Source organism: Prenolepis imparis, unplaced genomic scaffold, assembly GCF_030444845.1.
Source record: "Prenolepis imparis isolate NDT839.2.m4 unplaced genomic scaffold, iyPreImpa1.0 SCAF_3, whole genome shotgun sequence".
NCBI classification, from domain to species: Eukaryota; Metazoa; Arthropoda; class Insecta; order Hymenoptera; family Formicidae; genus Prenolepis; species Prenolepis imparis.
Window position 1 is genome coordinate 15,613,997 of NW_028141161.1, and position 16,009 is coordinate 15,630,005.

General features: G+C 37.8%; 2 protein-coding genes across 3 annotated transcripts in view; both read left to right on the forward strand.

Annotated features, from left to right (window-relative positions):
- Positions 1–3,077, forward strand: part of LOC145933557 (PTB domain-containing engulfment adapter protein 1) — a 28,486-nt gene extending 25,409 nt beyond the window's left edge. For both annotated transcript variants that reach the window (XM_083033367.1, XM_083033368.1), the window contains exons 4-9: positions 182–364; positions 469–795; positions 947–1,161; positions 1,229–1,443; positions 1,519–1,745; positions 1,841–3,077. In XM_083033367.1, coding sequence (XP_082889493.1) covers positions 182–364; positions 469–795; positions 947–1,161; positions 1,229–1,443; positions 1,519–1,745; positions 1,841–1,915 — 1,242 coding nt within the window. In that variant the 3' untranslated portion in view covers positions 1,916–3,077. The remainder of the gene's footprint in view (positions 1–181; positions 365–468; positions 796–946; positions 1,162–1,228; positions 1,444–1,518; positions 1,746–1,840) is intronic.
- A 1,598-nt stretch (positions 3,078–4,675) lies between these two features.
- On the forward strand, positions 4,676–15,558 carry Clic (chloride intracellular channel protein 5). The gene is made up of 4 exons (XM_083033369.1): positions 4,676–4,942; positions 13,103–13,408; positions 13,527–13,853; positions 14,055–15,558. Exons 1-4 carry the CDS (start codon positions 4,874–4,876, stop codon positions 14,133–14,135), a joined length of 783 nt encoding a protein of 260 aa, XP_082889495.1. The 5' UTR covers positions 4,676–4,873; the 3' UTR covers positions 14,136–15,558.
- The last annotated feature ends 451 nt before the right edge of the window (positions 15,559–16,009 follow it).

Genomic DNA, 16,009 nt, shown 5'->3' on the forward strand with positions numbered 1-16,009 from the left:
GTTAATAAAGAAGTATATTCGTGTCACGTCCTAAGCGTATATTTTTCTTGGAAACGTTACATGCGACATTTCCCACGCCGTGTTGTCTCGTATTTGCTGTTTTTTTTTATATATATTATGTATACGGAAGAATATCCGTCTGACTTTATTTTTATTATCTTTCTATGATTTAATATTTTAGTATTTGGGCAGCACAGAGGTGGATCAACCTAAAGGCATCGATGTCGTCAAGGAGGCGATTTGCAAGTTGAAATTTAATCAGCAACTCAAGAAGAGTGAAGGCACGAAAACACCGAAGGTCGAACTTACCATAAGTATCGATGGCGTAGCGATACAGGAACCAAAAACAAAAACGACGCCCAAGGTTCGTTGACATAAAAATATTTTTTTTTCTTAGAATTTCTTGTCTTATTTACCTTTTATAGCTCGATTACTTTGCCGTGATTTAATCGAAGATTATTTTTACAGCGAATTATGCATCAGTATCCGTTACACAGAATTTCGTATTGCGCCGATGACAAAGGAGAGAAGAAATTTTTCAGTTTCATCGCGAAAGAGGAGGATGCAGAGAGGCATACGTGCTTCGTTTTTGTCAGCGACAAATTAGCCGAAGAAATCACGCTCACCATCGGTCAGGCCTTCGATTTGGCTTACAGGCGGTTTCTGGAAACGTCTGGTAAAGATCTGGAGGCACAGCGACGCTGCATGGTACTACAGCAAAAGATAAAACGATTGGAACACGAAAACAACGTTTATCGGCAGCGGCTGCAAGATATCGCAGCTATTAAAGGCTCGGTTAGTGTGCAAATATAAATAAAGAACATTTGATAAAATATTTTTATAACGTATAAATGGATTTTATAATGAATATATTACATATATTTTAATATTAATACACCGTATGTGTGTGTATATGCAATACTGAATGTTGCTACTCCTGTTTTAGGCGGATGTGTCGGCGTATCTATCGCAGCATAATTTACCCGACATTCTTCACGTACTCGGAGCTCCGACGGATTCGTCGCAAGTCAATGGCACGGTTAGCAAAGCATTACTAAATACAAGCAGCGACAGTAACGGAAATACGTCTAATGGACCTCAGCAACCACCGCCAGTTCCGCCGCGAAGTTTCGAGAAAAGTTTCGACGATGATTTCATGGGGTATGTATAATTAACAAATTTCATTAATTTCTTTTTCTTTGATTTTACATTTTTTTTTATTTTATAGAAATGAACCAATGCCAATGCCGTCGGTTGGCACGAAATTAGAAGGGCTGCTGATGGACGAATTTGAGGAAGATTTCAATCCAAGGGCTTACGAGACCGCAGCCAATGGCCTTGCCAATCATCAGTCAAATAACAATCCGCTCCTTAATGGTCAAGTATCTTCCGGATCAAACTTCTTCTCACAATCTAATGGCACGACCAGTCCTCCGCCTCTATGTAAGTATTTAATTTATGAAAACATAATACATCTTTCATTATGTTATCGCTGAAAATATTATATTTTCTTTTCAGTGGCGCCACCACCAAAGACGAAAGATTCGAGACGTCAGAACGGAGTCAAAGAAGATTTGTTCGGTAGCATTCCATTCAATCCCACACCGACTTTAAATATGAAGAATGATTTTAAGGATCCATTCGAAATGGGAGAATTCGGAGCTTCGACTATGACATCAAATCCTAGCCAGCAGGAATTGGAAAATGCTATCGGTCTATTAGACAAGAGGCTGCTGGAGATGAAGGTAAAACATACAATTTCATTCGGTTCTTAAATTTTTCAGACTTTGCTATAGACAATTTGTAAAATGAAATAAAACATGTAATGTAAAATTTTTAGGATGGTTTTAGTAGAGGGCTGTGTATTGGAACAGACGACTTTTCTTTGGAGAGCCTGGACCCGCTGCGAAATTAAACTCGTCGAGCAAATCGGAAGCTAGGAGCGCTCGAACAAGAACTTTATTAGTACTCTCTGATGTAGAGTACGAAAGACCAATTAACGGATAGAGTAATTAGGAATTATGTCCGTGTAAAACCAAAATTAGTCAATTATTACTATTATCCTGCTCGTATATTTATGATCATGCTCGATATTTATGGTACATATATAAAATAATTTTATAAGGCGTATATCCTTCTACGCTCGCTGGTATAATCTATTTTGTTCGCTTTAGAATTGGGGTCCAATTTGAATAACGCACTTGGAACGCGTTATCGTTGTTAATAATGAGTCAGTGAGACAAGATCTCAAGTTGACCGCTAGAGTAGAACGAGATATTATTCTAATCGAGGCCACGTAATTTTAGACGAGAATTTGTTTTACATGTGCGGCGCGCACATACACATATACATGCATACATACAATAAAACAGATCTTATCGCGAATCTCTCATATCGACGATGGTATGCTTGCGTCTTTTATATTTTTTAATGAGATATTAAAAAATAAAGAAACTAATAAATATTATAATCCTGCAGCCACCAAGTCGGATAATGGTGAAGGCCGAGAAATCTCTTAAATTCTAAGAGTTTAGTTAAGAGAAATTCGCAATATATATTTTATACTCGGCTTAGTTTATAAATTAGTCTTTCATTCAATCATCTGTTTAATCATCTGTTGAAAGTGTGCTAGTAAAATGTGAGTCACTTTAACACAATAATAGATGACAAAAATCTAGTGGAGCACTAACTATCTGTAGCATTAGAGATCACACTAATAATATGAACGCATAGCTTTCATAGTCCATCGATTGAATTCGTACGTTCCACTTTCTGTCCTCTTTTTTTGATCTGTCGTACTTTTATTCCCTACCATCATTCTTTTAAAGACAACATAATCGGAAAGAAAGGTTTAATTCTAAGAGCATGAGAGATTCTGGTTGTAAATTTTACAGTAATCTCTATGTATTATGATAATAACAACCGACCAACGTAATATGGAGTGTTAAACGAGTTTATGCTATACAAAGAGGATTAGTAATTATGTACATATGGAATTCTATATCTCTTATTATTGTTGCTATATTGTTTAAGATTCATAGTTAAGAATATAGCATATATGATTATTACAACTGAAATATTGAATATTTGATGCATCTTATCCTTATAATCGATATATTAAATTTCAGAGTAATCTGAAAAAAAAGTTATCCAATCGTTGTCATAACACTATCCTTTTGTTTTTACAACTAAAATGTCATTTATAAATAATTCACATTTCCAACTTTTAAAAATTGATTTGACTTTAATTTAGGATCATCAATATTCATAAAATTTCACTGTTACATCATTTAAAATTATAAGTAATAGCGTTTCTAAGACTAACCTTATTCCTTCTGTCATTTTAATCAGTGATGTCACATCATATCAAGATGCAGATAATTATGGTAAGAAAAGATACAACGCAAATAAAATAAACATGTAAAATATTAAATACATATATATATATATTTATAAAGAAAATTTATATGGAAGAGGATATATGCTACGATCTTCAAGAATCGTACGATTACTCGCTTGCTGAAGAATATGTAAATTTTTTGGAAAAATTACAGGATGAGGTGCATGTTTAAAAAATATTTTATATTAATAATTGTATAAACCATATATTACGTTTTTCATATAGAAAATGTCAGTAATAGAATTGCCTTTACAAGATATACTCTGAAAACTGACGCGAAATGTTATACAGAGCCTTGAAACATCGAATCATTAAAGAAAATATTGTCATCCACTTGCGCACCTAATGAAGAAAAGCAACTTTAAGAAAAATTCATATAATAAGTATTTGAACATTATGTCCAAATTATATATGTCCAATTATTTGGTTATAATTATTTGACTATGACAATTGATACACTTATATTGTTATATCATGTTAATTATTGATACATATTGAACAATCAATGGACTCTGAAACTAGCAAAAATCTAACCTAATCTACAGATAAACACAAAGGTCCAACACGTCTTTCACATGTAACGAAAAATGTTCTATCTTTTGTATATCGTTTAAATGTCGCGTGCAATTTTTAGATCGCTTAAGGGGATCCTAGTCGGATCCTAAAGTTAGTTCTGTCGGTACGGCAGAACCAACTTTATTATTTTGGGATATCTTTTTATTGACTATACAGATCAATAAATCCTTTTCCACGATTAAAGTATTTATAAAAACGGACCGCGTTAGCTATAATTCCATATATAAATCATATAAAAATCAAAAATTACAGTTTTGTTATCGGCTTCTTTCATGTCAGCTCGTAACAATACTTATTTAATAAAAATAGTTCTGCAGTTTATCTGTGCATAAAATATAGTATACGCGATAGGGTTAACATGAAGAAATATTAGTAAACAATAAAAAGTGAGATTGCAAGTCTAATAAAAAAGTTAAATATTAAAAACATTTTCACGCATATGTGTGCATACGTGCATATGTTGGATATGTGTGGTGCTAACCTATCGTGTGTATATGTGTATACGTGTATATGTTTGGATATGTGTGGTGCTAACCTATCGGAGTTCGACCATCCGACTAGGATCCCCTTAAACGTGCTTAAATAAGTTTGTATGAGATTATAGCGCTTTTGAATTTGGCGCGTTTTTTTAGCGCGTGACGAAATGTCACGTGACGCGCCGTAGGCGGCGCTAGCGGCGTGAACGTGGCGCGATGCGCGCTGCGTCAGTTCAGTATTCCGCGAGCTTTCATCGTGTTTTGTTCGTTTCTTGCTTTAGCCCGGTCACGGTCTCCATCTCGAGTCCACCAGGGTGGGAGGAAATCGCCGCCGCCTGCAGACGCGAGAGCCGACGAGAAACGCCACAGAGACAAAAGTGCCTTCTTTCTTCCTCGCCGCGAGCCGAAGATCCCATTCAGGATGGCGGACGACAGCCACGAGAACGGCACCAGTAACGGCGACGTGCCCGAGATCGAGCTGATCATCAAGGTGAGTCTGCCACGCGCGATTGCGAGCGAGATGGATACGATTAAGAGGAGGGGAAGACGCAGAGGAAAAAAAAAGAAAGAAATCGTCCCGTGCGCGCTATGGGCGTGGAGAGCTGTACCGAGCTTATCACTCCTGCGGGAAATCTCGTGAGAAATAGGGAGAGTCTCGCCTCTTTCTTTCCCAGCGGGATACCGCGACCGTGACAATCGACGTTCCGCGGATGGCCGGCGCGGAAATAATCCGCGACGACCCTCCCTCCCCCTCGTCGCGGCGTCCGGTCTCTGACGCTCGACTTTGTTTCTATTTCGCGTCACGTTCGGCCGTCATCGATGCCGCCCCGTGGAAAATTCTCGTTCCTTTATAATTTAATCGAACGAGACCGTAAAACGCCGACGCGTCATCATCGCGAGGGAACCGGGAGCCGAACGAATGAGGACGGTACGTGCGTATGTACATACGTGTTGCTCGCCTTTTCGCGAGCGAATCACGAATCTCGGCTCCGATATATATACGCGACGAATAATAAGCTTCTTCGCGGTGTCTCGCACATGTGTCATCGCGTTATAGGCATTCTCTTCGTATCTAACGTTACATCAGGGGTCGAGACCGGTTTACTCTGTGGCTCGATTCAATTTCTGACGCCGCGTACCGCTAACCGTTGCGCTACCCGTCATCGGGATGAATACAAGCAGAGAAGGATGATTTTCGCGTGTTTATCTGAATTCGTCGAGATTACACACCGGTACTTTACGTGTAGAGCCTGAATAAATAGAGAACCCGCGCTAATCTCATGCAAAGTGGAGACTTTTACGCGATATATATTTTACATATAAAAAGCAGAAGGTTTAGATGCCGCAAGAGCTGAATCACGCAAGTGTCTCGAGAGTAACGCCGTCGTACGTTACACATTTCTTTACGCATGGAGTCATCGAGGGCGCCGAGAGCCGTTCTCGCACTCTCTCTCTCTCTCTCTCTCTCTCTCTCTCTCTCTCTCTCTCTCTCTCTCTCTCTCTCTCTCTCTCTCTCTCTCTCTCTCTCTCTCTCTCTCTCTCTCTCTCTCTCTCTCTCTCTCTCTCTCTCTCTCTCTCTCTCTCTCTCTCTCTCTCTCTCTCTCTCTCTCTCTCTCTCTCTCTCTCTCTCTCTCTCTCTCTCTCTCTCTCTCTCTCTCTCTCTCTCTCTCTCTCTCTCTCTCTCTCTCTCTCTCTCTCTCTCTCTCTCTCTCTCTCTCTCTCTCTCTCTCTCTCTCTCTCCCCCCCTCTCTCTCTCTCCCCCTCTCTCTCTCTCCCCCCCTCTCTCCCCCCTCTCTCTCTCCCCCTCTCTCTCTCCCCCCCCTCTCTCTCTCCCCCCCTCCCCCCTCCCCCCTTCTCCCTCTGTCGATTCGTTTGTATATTCAGCGGGCATTATACGCGGCAGATGGGACACGAAGGGAAAGAAGACGCCCGTCGTGTCCCTCGCGAGAGACGGGGAAAAGCGGACGAAAAAGTTGTGTCCCGCGCGCGACCTGGAAAGTGGTCGCGACGGGAAAATGAAAGGCCTCTCCACGGCTGAATTAGCTTTTCCTCGGGGTCCGCCTTATTAGAATCCGGAGGGAGATCTGCGATCGATCTATATTTGCTTGCGCGCGACGCGATACAAATTCCATCTATCGCGGCTGGCGCATTCCTATCTTATCGGGAATAAATCGCGCGACGTCTTAAATCTTGCTAGATCTTTTTATTGCGATTAATATCGATCGGAGAAATATTGGAAAATTTCCTTATTAGGAATTTTGATCGTTTTTTGTATAATTAAATAAGGTGGTAGCGAAAAATCTCTCGATTCTATGTCTTTTACTTTAGAATATGACAATTAAAAATGATATATAATTTAATTTATTTTAATAATTTCAAAAATGAATATTTAAATTAGAACATCTCGATATTATTACTTCAAAATAATTCGGAATAATTCTTCGTAATAACAAAACGGAATGAGTCGAATGGCAAAATATGTTCGCTATGACGTATCTTTAAAAGAAATAAAAATATGATGTCGTAAACACGTTCATCGATCTTACACGATATCGTAATTTCGCGATAACGCTATATTACGTTTCGATTTTGATTAGATAGCAGCAGCGGGTTATTTGCGATCGCTATTATTCGTATTTTCGATCCACTCGATTCGTTCGAGGGTGTGAACTCGACGCGAAACTTTCTTTTCACCGAGTTTCCAAGGGGAATGACTCCTTATAAGCGGAAACGAGCTACCTTCGACAAGTGACCATTAAAGAGCTTGCGATTAAACTTTCGCCGGGACCGATCGGATTTCTTCCGAGGAAAATTATCATCCTTACGCGGTGGTAGACCGCGATTCCACATCATGTATCATTGAATTGTACACATGACTTTCTCGCGAAAGAAACTTAGTGTTTTTTTTTCTGAATCGAAATTGCAGAACAAATTTTTGAAACTTTTCTACAGCGGCAATATTCTCTCGTAGCACAAATATAATTTACAATTTACGTAGCGATGCAAAACATTTAACGTAAACATAATTTTGACAAATTAAGCATCAGATTGAAAACTTGATTGTTAATATTATTATTGTATTTATAAATATCTATTATTTGTACAATAATATACAAGAGGAAATGAGAGAACAATTGCATCGCAATGATACGATTCAATGTTGAATTTTGTCGAAAGCGTTCGCTCTCTACTGCCGATCTTATTGTGAAGAAACGATTGCCATATCGGTGCAACCTGTCCTCGAATGTGTCAATAAGAATTTTACGCCAAGGTTTTTCAGATAAAACTGACTTATCATCTCGATTGCTGCTTAGATAAATATTCAGGTAGTTTGCGCAAACCGGATATTTGTTAAAAATGCATGTCTCTTCAGCGCATGCCTTTTATGATAAAACATGATAAAACACATCAAATTGATAGTAAATTATCAGCTTCCTTTAACGCGAGATACAGAATTACGATAAAATTAAAATGTATCATAATTTATAAAAATTTAAATCTTACTAAAGTTTTATAATTATACACACAGAGAATTTTCTCTTAGAATTTACCCTGAAAATCATGGGTGATCGTGGGACAATATGATATGGAAAGAATTTTATGAGAATTTCTCTGATTAATATTTATCACAATAAAAATAATATCTACACGTTAAAATATAAAACCTTTTAATTTTGACTAAACTGCATAGTAAAATTAATCAAACATGTTTTATATTTTAACGTGTAGATATTATTTTTATTGTGATAAATATTAATCAAAGAAATTCTCGTAAAATTCTTTCCATATACCATGTTGTCCCACGATTACCATGATTTTCAGGGTAAATTCTAAGAGAAAATTCTTTCAGAATGTAATAATTATAATTAAGTCTATTACAATATATCTCTGCTATTATCGAATTGTAGAATGTCATTAGAGTATCGTCGACAACTTTCTAAAAGTAACATATTTTGGATCGCGAATATAATTAATAAATAATCATGAACATTCAAATTAATAAAAAAAACGCGCATCGTCTGTATTTCCTTCGTAACGAAAATAACCGTAAAGACGCGATTATTAAATGACGGGCCGTTTAATTTATTCGATTAATGGGGTCACAGACTGTATACATTGCAGTCGACGTGGGGGCCGGCTATACCGTTGTTGAAAATTCAAGAGCGACGGAATGACAGGTACATACAACACATGGGTACAACTTTGTATCCGATCGTCAAAATCGCACGCGCGAAAAGATTTAATGGTAGTAAACGGATCGACCTTGCACTCTTGGGAAGCGATCATGCGAGGTCTCTCGGGTATAAAGTGTGTCAAACGGGACGAAACGACGAGCGGCTACCACGAGGTCCTCCTCGAGATTCTATACCGTTAAACGATGGACTCCTTTACCTTCCGCTTTCCTCGCTCTTCTGGCTTTCCCCGCTGACTTCGATATTACTTCGTTCCTCTCGGATCTTCTCTATTATATCTATGAATGTTTCGACAACTCGTGTTTATTGAAAATAGAAGAGTGCGAATTAAGTATAGAAGCGAAAAAATTCATATAATAAGAACTCGCAAGGAATTTTGTTAAACATAAAAATAGATTAAAAAAGAAAAAAAATTGACATTTGTAAAGGGACAACCGGGAGAAGGTTTTGTTTTTCAACCTCTTCCTTATGCGCGTACGTTAATTTCTATATTCCTTTTAAACTGTTTACCCTATTATGATTTAATTATCTCCTCTTTTTACGATGTTCCGTCTCTCGCTAGAAGATATTTTTCCGACCGCAGTTACGTGCATTAAAATGAAAGAATATCACACAACCACACCTGCGGCGATCGATCAGACTTTAATCTCCTCTAAGGTCATTACAAGCGTGTCTAGGTAGAAGTCCGATAATTCGCATAGTCGTTTTTATTCGTAATGGTGTTACCAAGATGGTAAGAACATCTTGTACATGTATGGAAATATTGTAAAAAAATGAGATAAGAAAAGCATCTTTTTTATATATAACATCATATTATTATATGAATTATTTATTTAAAAAAGATTATTTTAAATATTCAGTTTAAATAGATACACAGCTGATTGATGCGCTTACATTATCGGTGTAATATTATCGTACTTAAAAAAATATTTCTCGCGTGGTTTAAGAATGATATTACACCATTTTTTAAATCACTTATATTCTCCCCTCGTCAAATTGTTAGAGAGATAGTAGTATCGGATGTAAGATTTGTATCGTTCCAGAAAAATAATTCTTCGACAAATGCGCCGCAGGGCACGCATTATTTTCTTCCGGGCATGTGGAACAAGGTTATTCGCGATATATTACCATTAACGATATCACCGATGCGTACATCGCTCTTAACCGGTCTTCCTTTTTCCGCTCGATTTCTTTCTCCACAGTCTTGTTTTCCGCTATTCCGTAGCTTCAGAGAGACATGAGAGAGTCGCGCAACGATGTCGCGAGGTCGCAATAACGCAAACCGCACGCGCTCGCGTAACAGACATTATAAACTCTTCTGCTTCTCGCGAACGTAATCCGGGATTCCTCGGCGCGAAGGTTCCTGTTTCCACCTTAAGTCGCATATATATCGCACATATCGGCCGTAAATATGCTGAATTCGATTAAACGTCATATCTCCTGATGCGCGTTTAGGAAACCGCTTACTGCGACTTTTCGAGGAATGGAATTCGCCTGCGTATTAATGCGTGTGCCTTACCTTATTTGTTTCACGGGGAATTAAACCGCGACGTACAAATTGAAATGGCCTGAATAAATTGTATACGTTTTGTATCTTGAAGAGGGAACGAGAACGTGATCGTGCGAGATTTCCAAGAGATTTAGCGCATCCTATATTACGTCAAGCGTAATAAGATTCTGACGGATTCATTGGTACTTTTTATTATTCCGAATATCGATGGATATCGATGCGTATCGAGATTATAGGTACAGCTATAACGTGGCGTACGAATTTTCAAGCTTTCGTAATAGAGAAAGGAGGCGAGGCTGGCGAGGTAAAGGAGATTGCAGCGTTCGAAGAGATGAAAGATGCTCAGTGTCTTCGTGACATTTGATCCACCATGAGCGGTTCTCCACACGTGACTCGTACGTGAATACCTTCGACATGAATACCAAACACGTTGGATTTCCGCATAGTCTCGAAAATATTATTAACTGTACATTGTTACCATTTGTACTATTCATACTTAATGTTTTACATAAGTTCAATTTTGATAACGTCAATTGGTTCTATAATCACGGACATTACTCGTGTTCTTTTCAAATATACGACAAGATTGAATGAATTTAATATTAAAGGTAATTAAAATAACAACATTGCAACGCAGCTAAAATTACAATGGCTAAAGACGTGTTATTTTGCGCGAATTATTTTCCTTTCCGTGTTACTTGCTAGGCGTTGCACACGCCTTATTTAGAATAAATGACTCATCATAAAGTCATCTTGCACAATCTCGCGTACGAAGGGGAAGGACACAACTCTTTGGATATATATGTATACTCCTTGGAATTCTCTATTAACATAACTATCGCGCGAAAAGCGGAGCTTGACGGTCAAATAGAGGCCTCGCTCGTCCTCACCGAATTATTATTCTATTTTACATTCTTATACATTCTGGAAATAATAGAGCTTCGTCGACAATGATACTTTGGACTTTTGGACGTAACAGAGAACAATAGATTCGATATTATATCAAGCGACTCTGAAAGATGTTCAACAGATGTCTAATGAATGTCTGAAGAAACATTATGACACTCATTTACATATTGTATATTACAATTCAATGATAAGAAGAATATCTGAATCTCATTTATGTAGACAAATAGAACTTAGAAGCAACAACGCGGCAAAATATATAGCGCTAAATAAACCAAAAGATCTCGATATATTGCAATGTTTTAGATATATGTGACTTTTTATAGAGATAATTTTATTTATAAATTGCGACCCCTGCTTTGCTGTCAGATCTATAGAGATGACTTGTTTTTGAAAATATATATATAAAAATAGCACGCGTATATGATCCTTGAAGAGTATCCTGTCAACGAGCAACTCTAACATCTCTTAATTAAAGCGACGATGCTGTCAAATCTTTATAGATGGCTTTTTTTAATTCGCATCTCAGACATTACGCATGTCTGAAAAATTATATTATAAAATATTTAAAAATTTGATATCATCGTCGTTTTGATTTGCGAGGGACGTACAGAGTCGTTCGTTAACAGAATCTTCTCCGAGGATCATACACGTTAAATAGAGCCTTGACTTTCTCACGTTGTGCAACGTCCGAAAACGGATCGTGCGTCATCGCCGAGAAAAAATACAGAGATGCGCGCGTGAGAGGAACCAGCTGCATCACGCATATGAGACTGCGGAAAGTAAAACATCATTGGTAGTAGTAAACGATAGTAACAGCGGCGATAGTAACAAAGGCTGATGATATCGCGATCTCTTCATTCCCCTAACTGTACGCAGCTCATTAGATCCTGGAAGAGCGGTTGATTGTTAAGCCGGATGAAAATAGAATCCCCGTTGGAAAGAGAGAGAAAGAGAGTTGGCGAGCTGCCGAGATTCGATTTGCTCGAATTACGGCAATACCGCGGGCAATCAGTAGGTCTGGCCTTACGAAGGAGAGCGATTACGTTACACAATGTACGGGTTGTTTAGCTACCATCGCTTGAGTGAAGGAGCAAAGTATCGGGATAACGATCAGAATGGAATGTCATAGCGAAAGATATTCGTTCACACAATTGTCCATTAGATACGGTATTGGATACAATAATCATTCATGTAACTATTCTCGGTTAAAGGTTGAAAAGTATAAACGCGTGAAAGATGCACAATTAAATTAAATGCCAGGGAGAAATCAAGCTCGATGATTAAAGGCTAAAACAAAGGTGTCTGTTGAAACGTAGAAAGCTTTTTTGTAACATTAAAGTGAACAATTATTTATAAGGATTAACAGTCTAAAAGTATTGCCTAGCATTAAAAATATCAGGATTTGGATTCAGAAATAACGTGTCTGTGAAAAAAAAGAATGAAAATAAAGAAGAGATAATTTAGATCGGCAGATTGCGTAAGTTTTTTTGGGATGACCGTGAGCACACAGAGAGTAGGACGCGTCAGAGAGCGAGTAAATAAACCGTGACATGGAGGAAACGAGAGCGGAGCTCTAGCAACTTTGTACTCTCTCGATTCGACCGATCGAGCGGGAGAAAATGTGGTGGGACTCGTCCGGGTTTGACTAATGGCTGGGCTTGCTCGCACTACACAAAGATCCGCGCGTTTTGCCACGCCGTTGTTGGATACGCGCACTAGTTGCGCGATGACGTCAGCCCCTTATCGCCCGGAGAGATACAGACAGGATAATCCACGAGATACCGCGGAATTTACATGCTAGCTCGCCGATGAAAAAACATAATAAAATATTTTAGATTACAAAAATATATTTTTGAATTAAAAATTTTTAATTAAACATATATTTTTATAATGTAAAATATATTTCAAAAACATGTGAGGAAAAAGAAGAAAAGAAAGAATATATTTTTATTATCTAAAAAAAAATATATAGCGAAATTTGATTCACTTGTCTTAATTCTGAAATGTATTCGTCTAATGCAAAAAATATTTTTTTTAGGCATCGACGATCGATGGCCGTCGAAAGGGCGCCTGTCTCTTTTGTCAGGAGTACTTTATGGACTTGTATCTTCTGGCAGAGCTAAAGACGATTTCCCTGAAGGTGACCACCGTGGACATGCAAAAGCCGCCACCCGACTTCCGCACCAATTTCCAGGCCACCCCGCCGCCCATCTTGATCGACAACGGCGATGCGATATTGGAGAACGAGAAGATCGAACGACACATCATGAAGAATATCCCCGGCGGACACAATCTGTTCGTACAGGATAAGGAAGTGGCCACTCTCGTGGAGAACTTGTTTAGCGTGAGTATCAATTAATTCGAATCGAAAGTGAAATGGATCGAGAAATCAAACTGTTGAATTGTATCTCTCTTTCTTTAACGCGCAAAGCGAGAAATTACATGTGTCGGTCGGTTTGCAGAAACTCAAGCTGCTGTTGTTGAACGCAAAGGACAAGGACAAGGATCCCAAGTCCTCGTCATTGATGGCGCATCTACGTAAGATTGATGAACATCTGGGTCGCAAGGGCACGCGCTTTCTCACCGGCGACACCATGTGCTGCTTCGACTGCGAACTGATGCCGCGGCTGCAGCACATCAGGGTCGCCGGCAAGTATTTCGCCGACTTCGAGATACCGGAGACCCTGGTGCACTTATGGCGGTACATGCACCACATGTACAGGCTCGACGCTTTTCTACAGAGCTGCCCGGCCGATCAGGATATCATTAACCACTACAAACTGCAACAGGTGAGGCGCGCGGGTCGACCTCTAATTGCATACGATTTGTCGGTTGAATTGAATAATTAGCACTCTTTGACGAATGCCTTTAATTTGCACCCACGCTTCTCGTGATGACGCAATTATTACATTTGCTATGCGCAGTAAGCTGCGATTTTTTCCACGTCCGTTACCTATGTAATTAAAACGAACTTCCGATAATCATTGCAGAGTATGAAAATGAAGAAGCACGAGGAACTGGAGACGCCGACCTTCACCACGAGTATCCCGATTGAGGTCAACGATGATTAGGCTGGATCTTCCTCGAGTCTGCGATCGCGTGACTTTGATTAGACATCGAGATCGAAACTTATAACGAAACGGCGAATCGTCTCGACAGAGTTTCAATGGCGCGCGCATTTTGTAATTTAATATCTGTTATTAGTATTTTTAAAACAAACTGGAATTTTTCCATTGAAACTCGTGTCTCCAGCTGCCAGCTCGTGTCCTCGCCGCATCATTGATCGATTCATATCTTTTTGCTAAAGCAATCATTGCTGGATGCCTAAATCCCTTCTTTGTGGGATCAAGTCAGGTGTAAACGGATTAGCTTTTTTACCGCAAACGACGCGAAAAAAAAATATATATATAAGTGCATTAAGACTGTCAAAGTCTTAACATCGATAGATTATCGAATGTCTTCATTTTTCTTTTTTTCCCTCCACTATGTATGGTATACATATGTAGTTTTGACCTGAGTAGTATTAGCAAGATTTTAATATGCTATTATCGATTCAAGAATTAAGTTGATTAGAAAAAGCTATCATGATTTTGCCATTTTTTAATCATGGCAACAATCATGGAAACTAATACCAAGAATGCAAAAGAAACGTATGCGTTTGAAGAAACTAAATTGGGTGCCATTATTATATCTTTGCAATTTTAATAAAACTTATTTTAGTCTCTTTGAATAATTATTTCAATCGTTATTTCTAGGCATTGTTTTTACGTGAGATAAAACGTAAGTAAAGTTGAATAAGATTAATATAAAAAATGTTTGCGAGATAAAATGTTTCAATATTATTTTGAAGTTTGCGTAATTATATTTTTTTTATATATGTTTTAAATATGTTAGATTTTTCTTATTAATATATACTCCTGTTATATCATGAGTTATTGTAAGAAGATATGTATAATCGAAACATTTGTGTTTAATGGAAAGAATACAAAGTTCAAAATCATAAATTTGTTTAACGCGGTTTCATGTTTTTAAACGCGATTGCATGAACACATTATCGATATACGTAGAAGAAAAAAAGGAAACGTTTCGCCATTTATCTTTTGCAAAACAGAGTGATCCAAAGTGCGTACGTTTCTTATGGATTCCACGGTGTAGGTATCTTGTTATATTCCCGTTTCATTGTTAGCACTTTTACTGATTTTTACAAACGAAGAACGAGTATTGCAAGCGTAACGTTCTCCGAAGTTTCTCGAGTCGAAAGCATTTAAAATAATAACGGCATCCAGAGGAGCATCGACTCTGCTTATTTCCGCACTAATACACAATCCACTGTTCCAGAAAACAGAAAACGAGCGATTTTATACTCGTAAGCAACTGTCTATTTTCGCATTAGTAATTGTATTATTATTATTACTATTATTATTATTGCTATTGTATTATTAATTTTGATTTATATATATCCGTAAAAATCAATATACCAGTGTTTACATTTAACGCCTAGCATCCCATCATTTATCATGGCATAAGTTATCTATAATATGTTATTTTTATGATATCTGGCATTATATTTTTCCTGTTAAATATATATGTATGATATTAATGTTTTATATTTTATAGCGTATATAGATAGAGAGCTATTATAATTAATACAGGATTTCTATTCAATACGTTATCAGTATCTGTAAATAAACATCGCATTCTAAAAGATATGAAGGAAAAGTTAAAATCATCGCAGCAGCGAATGCAAGGTAGTTAAAAAAACTCCAAAATTATCATCTTTATAATTATGTAAAATTATAAAAAGACCATTATCCTCATTAAGTATAAGATATTTTTTATATTTTGTGCAAATTTTGTTTTTCGATAATTCCAATTTTGCTAATTTAGTTTCATGATTATTGGCATCATTGTTCTACGAGAAAGAGAGAATCTACGGACTCGACGC

Excerpts from the sequence above, each read along its gene's own strand:
- Clic (XM_083033369.1), top strand. The coding sequence starts at position 4,874 with ATGGCGGACGACAGCCACGAGAACGGCACCAGTAACGGCGACGTGCCC. Across the intron at positions 4,943-13,102 it reads AGATCGAGCTGATCATCAAG|GCATCGACGATCGATGGCCG; the intron begins GTGAGTCTGCCA and ends TATTTTTTTTAG. Across the intron at positions 13,409-13,526 it reads TCGTGGAGAACTTGTTTAGC|AAACTCAAGCTGCTGTTGTT; the intron begins GTGAGTATCAAT and ends GTCGGTTTGCAG.